The 6,801-nt window shown below is 50.2% G+C and overlaps 1 protein-coding gene across 1 annotated transcript; it reads right to left on the bottom strand.

Annotated features, from left to right (window-relative positions):
• Positions 1-2,563: 2,563 nt before the first annotated feature.
• Positions 2,564-3,710, bottom strand: LOC119293814 (expansin-A24-like). Its single transcript, XM_037572164.1, has 3 exons — positions 3,459-3,710; positions 3,027-3,351; positions 2,564-2,952 (listed from the first exon to the last, which is right to left on the bottom strand). The coding sequence occupies exons 1-3, from the start codon at positions 3,601-3,603 to the stop codon at positions 2,643-2,645; spliced, it is 780 nt and encodes a 259-aa protein (XP_037428061.1). The 5' UTR covers positions 3,604-3,710; the 3' UTR covers positions 2,564-2,642.
• Positions 3,711-6,801: the final 3,091 nt, after the last annotated feature.

Below are 6,801 nucleotides of genomic sequence, written 5' to 3' on the forward strand. Positions count from 1 at the left end.
GGTACCCGGGGTGAGAGGTGCGGGTGCCCGGGGTGGTCAGGGGAAATTGGCCCGGGGCTGCGGGCACCCGGGGGTTCGGGGTGCGGGCACCCGGTGGTCTCCGATTTGGGCGAAAATCTTTGGGAAATGGCCAAATTCGGTGGATTTCGTGGTGGGAAGGGTGGGGATTGATGGGTAGGGGCTATATCCACTTGCCAAACAACAAATCCAAGGACCAAAACAACCAAATCTCACAAGATCCAACAAATTGCAAGAAAAAAATTGGGTGGGGATTTTCGAATTAGGACGAAAAACAACAAAATCAAGCTAGCAAACCGGGGGATGGTACTCCAAGATGCGAATCAACCTTGCTCATGATACCAAGATGCTGTAGGGTGAAACCCTAGAGGGGATCTTTTCACACTGGGAGGGAGGAAAGAGGAAGAACACACAAGAACACAAGGAGGAAATCACTCAAACAAACCCAAATAACACATCCACTAGAGTAGCATACATGAGATCCACAAGCATACAAGAACAATTCAAGGAAAGTAGCACTAGGGTAAAAGTTCTTCCCACTAGGTGAGGTCTTGATATCCACAAGAGGATCTTCTCCAAGAGGAGGGCTTGATCTCCAAGTGGAGGTCTAGATCTCCAAGAGGAGGAAGATGAGCAAAGCTCTCTCTTTGTCTATGTAATACTTTGCTAACCTCTCTGATGAGCTAGGGGAAGAGTACTTATAGTCTAGGGACGAAATAAGAGGAAAATGGGGGGGGGGGTACAAGGGTCATTTAGCCCAAGATGCATGCAGGCACTTCTGGTGGAGTCCAGGCATCTGGGGAAAAGGGGGTCGGGCACCCGGACCGAGCAGAGGCGGACGCCTAGTGGAAGCCGGGCACCCGGCTGGAGGAGGACTAGGCACCTGGGGGTCCGAAGCCCGGGCACCCGGGGCGGCGCCTGGCGGCTGGAGGGGCGAGGCCGGGCACCCGGGCGGCGGCTGGCGGCTGGGCAGGAGGCCGGGCACCAGGGATAGGCAAGGGCGACGCCCCGGTGGTGGTTGCCGTGCACCCGGAGCTATAGAAACCGGGCACCCAGTGTGCCTAGGGGGTTTTGCCTTCATGCATCCTTCTTCACTCTTATTCTCCGTGTGAGCTTGAGTCTCCGGCTGGACCTGGTGATCCCTCCATGCTTCCTCGCGATCATCTCCGAAGTACCTAAGAATGCATAACGTGTCCCTTTGAGGTAGAACCCAATTCTCATGTGAATCCGAACGAAACTCGAAGATGAAAGAATTGACCTCATTCTCGATGGCGCATGCACGTGCTCTTGTTATTGGTCCTCTCGGTGCTTATGGTGGTGATGGAGTCTCCATGTGGATGGACGAGGAATGCTCCACATCAAAAGGGCATGTATGCCTTTGGGTTGATGCGGGGGGTTTACTATTCGCGTGCGGGAGTGTCTCGAGGCGCTTATTCGTGTTTCCATCGTTCCAAATATGACATTTGGTGGTTATTTGAGCCCTAAAGTAAAAGATGCAACTGAGAAGCAGGGGGTACGTGAATTTTTTAGTCGAGGGGCATCACGTTAAGAGACTAGGGGTCTTTGGAGACGAACACACGATATACCCAGGTTCAGGCCCTTGATGTGGGTAAAATCCCTACTTCCTGCCTTGCTCCATTCTTATATATGTGGAGAACGCAGAAGATTACATGGTCGAGGGGAGGGGGGATATCGATGAGACAGAGTATCTTGACGAAATGACACGGCGGAGATTCGGGCGATAAGCGTCGAAATCCTTTCTAGGTGGTCTAGACTACAATGGTGCGGGAGAAGGTCACCCTTTATGATGGTCCTGGTGCCCTTATATAGAACTACTTGTGGAAGGCTTCCATGTCGGTGCATAGGGCATATAGGGCTTGGAGTCTTGCCCTTAAGTCTGTTTAGGATGCATGCAGGGTCTTTCGTCCTTATTCGTAGACTCCTCCATTTTTCTGATGTGTTGTATGGTGGTATCCCTCCTCCCAAGGTGGTGGTGAACCTTCCAGTATCACTGGGCTGTCTCGAGCTTTCGGGGCTCGTCTTGGCAGCAAAGGCAGACAGGCCGATACGTGATTTAACTTATCATCGACACACCACAATTGTGATTGCCACCCCCGCCGACAGTAGAGTGGGAAGCTAGGTCTTATAGGAGGTGGACCTAGACCACTCCGTTACAAGGAGGACGATAAGCACAAATGTTCGGCGAGAATTCTTAGTTGAGATGTTAGATGTAGAATTCTCATGCTTTTGCACTTACATGAATCTCAATGTTAAGCTAAAATGCTTCTTATTGTTATCTTAAAATTACTTAGTTCAATTATTTGTTAGTCACCCAAGGCAGAGGTACAACCAAACCGATAAATAAACATTCGAGGTAACTCCGTAGAACCAGACGTGTTTTATATGCACCAACCAAATTAATATAAGCACAAATATGTACAACAAGTTAAACACATACATAAAAGGATGTTGGAGGTACAATGTTACATGTGGTGACCAACCAATGGATATATCCATACAAGTAGTGCTTACAATTAATATTTTTTAAGCACCACACCAGAAATAAATAAATTTAATCTGAAAAAAATCAACCATCACTAGATTGTTCTGTTGAGAGTGTTCAACTAAAACTGTAATTTGCTCGCAAATGTTTGCCCAAATGTCCATCCAGCTGGCACAATATTGTTGAACACAAGCGTCTGCCCATTTGTGCTGGTCAATCTGAATGAGAGCATCTTCCCAGTAAGATTAGCTAGAGATTGCCAGTTCGCGCCCCAGTTACGAGCCATTGGCGTCCATGTGTCTGAATCAGAGCTCTTGACATCCATCGATTTGATCGAGCCATCCGCTGCGACGTTGAACACGTTAACTAGGTTAAAATAATCATGACCAGCGATCTTGAACCGCACACCACCCTTCTTCACGCATGGAACCCTGCAAAAATCAATTTTAGTAACCTGCACACAGGCACATATAACAGTGATAAATACTCATGTGTAGGTATGTACCTCTGGTACATGACAGGGATGATGCCACCCTTGTAGACACCAATCTTCTCCCAGGCAGGCTGTGCCATGTCGAAGTGCGGCCTCGGCGCGTTGCACCAGCCTCCGTTGTTGCTCGGGAGCGCATAGTTAGGCGGGCAGAGGTTCGTGGCCGTGATTGTCACGGTGACGCCAGGTTTGCAGAACATTGGATCCGCAAGTTTGCGATCACAAGCAATCTTGTAGCACTGCCCGCACGCCGCGCCGTCTTTAAAGAGCGCCTGGCTCAGCGCCGCCGTCCGCGTGCCGTAGCCCGCCGAGTACAGGTTGCCGTACCCACACGCCCCACCTGCGTTGAATTAAGTGTGTGTATGCTTTTAGAACAGGCAGCAGTAGATGTGGTATTCAATGTTCTATTGGCCTATACAGGGATTCTGAGATTAGCTAGTTACGTACCCATGGTGTCAGAGGCATCAGCGCCGCCGTAGAAAGTGGCATGCGCCCTCAGCCATGTCGGCGCTTTGTCCGCGGCCATGGCCAACCCAGAGCACGCGAACATGAGAGCCACCACCGCAATAGCTCGAGCTGGAGCCGACGCCATGTCTGTCTCTGGATGCCCCTGCAAATTGAACTCGCGGACTAATCTATACGTAGATGAGCTAGGAAGCTGTGTGTTCTTGGGATGCTTATGTGTTTGTTCCTGTATCAGCCAGGATTTGCTTCTGATGGTTAGCTGTGTGATGATTTTTGGATGAAGGTGTGTGTGCGTATATATAGCCTTTGCTTGTGATCAGCTGATTCGTAGGTGGAGGGGCTCAGCAAGGTCATCACGAAAGGAGACGGTAGCGTGCGGATGTCGAGCCGCACCATGGCTTACGGGCTAATCTGAATTAATATTGTATATGCGCGCAGACACGTATGGTCCATTTTTTACCTTATAACATCAGCTATTTATCGGTATCTGCCTGATACTTTCTGAAGAAATGGACGGCGTTTCGCGATTCCAAGTGCTTGCTTGACGTTTCACTTTGAGGGGGTGATATTTGCATGACTTTTTTGACTGTTAGTTTTGGGTATTCCATCCACGTTTCGCTGCGTCCCCTTGTCTGCCAAAGGATGCGCCTCCTCTGTTCCTTGAATCGAACGGATCACCACACCTGGTCCTAAACATCGGCGGCGCCCGTGGGCATGCCGGAACGTAATTGTTTGTTCCTCAAGAAAAAGAGAGTTGTCGTTGAGGCAGTGGACGGGTGCGTGATCAAGCTAGATTTATCGTCTGCTAAGTTTCGTCGGCCATCATCAGAGATTGCACGGTATGGTAGTAACATGATGTTAGTAGAATGGAATAAGCATGATTGTTCCCGTATCAAGCAGTTCGTGGTCTTTTATTAGAACGAATGCAAAAGGTTTGCCTCATCCATTAAAATTAAGCAATTAAGCAAGATAATTAACAGTTAACTAAAGAGAAACCAGAAAAAAGGCGTCACAAACCGCTTAGCGGCACACATAGGCTATCCCACACACACCTCCTCAAAGAGAGCCTCGTCGAGATAGCACACTGTGTCATCATCTCCCCAAGCATGCATCATCGGCATTCCTAATCCTTGAGCAAGTAACTCCGACTTCACCATAGGTAATGGTCGACCCAACCAACACTATAGAGGCAATGCGGAGTCACATGAAGGTCCGTGCCAGAATTAAGCCACCCACGACAAGGATAACACAGTTTCTACTCTGACAGAACTATGAAGGAGAACTATATGTAAGGCTGGTGCCGTGAAAGACCACCAAACGGACCACCTGTGCCCATCATCGTCGTCACCGGGGCCCTCCGCAGCTTCAACTTAATAACAACAAACAAATCGTGGCAATCATGCGTACACATAGGAGAAGAGTCGAATACCGCAACCATGGTCGCGTCTCCGACATCACACACACACACACACACCTGCCTTCGTGTGACACTCCAAAAATTTTTATTTGGTTTTCAGCAAAAACTTTGTTGGATTTGAAGGTCATTTAAATTCTTCCAAAAACCTCTCTCTCAAAACTTTTTCCCTTGGCAAGGATTTTATTTTTGATATCTTCTTCAACCCTGGTGTTTGGTTATTAAAAACCTTTCTTCTGATTGTCCCCTTCTCAAATTTATTTTTTTGGGATTTATTTTCTTTTAAAAAAGAAACCCTAGGAGTTTTGGGACTTCTCTTATATTGAAACCATCCATGGTTTTACCATGCCTCACGTGGTAAATCTTTCCAAAACCCCTCCTTCCACTTTGGGGCAATCCAAATATTCTGTTCCAACAAGTCCAACCCATTTTTGGATTTTATTTCATTTGTTTTATCTCCCAAAACAATTCTGTCATTTATTTTAAGCCTAGGTGATTTACAAAGCAAGTACCTAATTGCCTTTGAGTTTTGATCTTAAACCAACTCCTCTGGATAGTCCTTAGCACCCACAACCTAGAACCATCAAGATCCACCCTTCCTCTTTTCAAAATTTTCAAATTTCAGCCTATGCAAATTTGGACCAGATTTGTCAAATTTGGTGAAATTCATATCTCCTCTTCTCCAAAAATTCTACCAAAATTCAGGCAGCCCCCAGATGCAATGAGAGGCCACCCCACCAAAGATCAGCTCAAGGAAAATTTCCCACATACCAAAATCATTTCGTCGAGCACTTGGCCGACACTGTTACTGTGCACTTTCAGAAAGTTCAGAGATTGCAGTGTCATTTTTCGTCAGAGTGTTGTCATCGATCACTCGTGCGCCCTGGCGCGTTGCGCAGAGCCTCTCCTCCTTGACCAGAGCACCGCACGCCCTCTTGGACGGATGCAGGTGTCGGGGGCGGCGAGCATCGCCGACGCCGGCAGCTTCTGCGGTGGCAGAGCCACCCGTGGCGGCCAGCGAGAGCCCGTGCCAGCTCGCTACGCCGTCCGGCGCCGCCCAACGCTCCCTAGCTCTCCGCGTGGCTCATGCATGCCAGCGCACCCCCGCAGCACCGTCGCCGTGGCCCGGGAAGCACAGGGCACGCCCTCTGCCGCCGACGGGCCCGCGCCGCCCCGTTTCGTCGAAACCCACCCAAAGCACCTAATCCGAACTCGTTTAGCGCCTAAACAGGACCAGTGGATCTCCACGTTGACGCTCAACCCCCTAAACTTCCCCGACCAAGATCTGCGCCGCCGTAACCATCGCCGGAGAACTCTGTTCACGGCCGCCGCCTCGGATCTCCTATAAAAAGAGGCCCCAAGCTCGCTCTCGAGCACACACTACCACTGCACCCCACCAACGCCTCGCCAAGCCACTAGGAGGACCCCGAGGAGGTCTCCTCCCCCAACTCCGGCCGCCCCGACCCGCCACGGCCACCAACTCGATTCGCTCTGGTGAGGCCATCCCCGGCGCCCAAACCTCGTCAGTAGCCTCCTCGAGTACCCAATGAGCTAACCCAAGCATCGATTTGATCTTTGCAGCCCTCCCCGACGAGATCCAACTCCACCCGAGCCGCCGTCCGCTGGAGCAAGGGTCGCCGTCGACGTGGTGCTCACCGACGACCACCACCACCACCCACCGACGCGGAAGGACACGCTGAGCACGTAGGTATCGCCCGATCCCTCTGCCTCGCCCTGGATCGCCGCCGGTGACCACCGCAGCTCTCGGGCGCCGACGAGCTCTGTTCTCTCTGTTTGAATTTTTAAACCTGACAGGTGGGACCCGCCTGTCAGCCTCTCTTTTTCTTCTAAACGAACCATTTTCTGAAAACGTAATCGGGCAAATACGCTTTCAGTCTGAAACGTTTTTCT

Source organism: Triticum dicoccoides, chromosome 4B, assembly GCF_002162155.2.
Source record: "Triticum dicoccoides isolate Atlit2015 ecotype Zavitan chromosome 4B, WEW_v2.0, whole genome shotgun sequence".
NCBI classification, from domain to species: Eukaryota; Viridiplantae; Streptophyta; class Magnoliopsida; order Poales; family Poaceae; genus Triticum; species Triticum dicoccoides.

Excerpts from the sequence above, each read along its gene's own strand:
- LOC119293814 (XM_037572164.1), bottom strand. The coding sequence starts at position 3,603 with ATGGCGTCGGCTCCAGCTCGAGCTATTGCGGTGGTGGCTCTCATGTTC. Across the intron at positions 3,352-3,458 it reads TGATGCCTCTGACACCATGG|GTGGGGCGTGTGGGTACGGC; the intron begins GTACGTAACTAG and ends AATTCAACGCAG. Across the intron at positions 2,953-3,026 it reads ATCCCTGTCATGTACCAGAG|GGTTCCATGCGTGAAGAAGG; the intron begins GTACATACCTAC and ends TGATTTTTGCAG.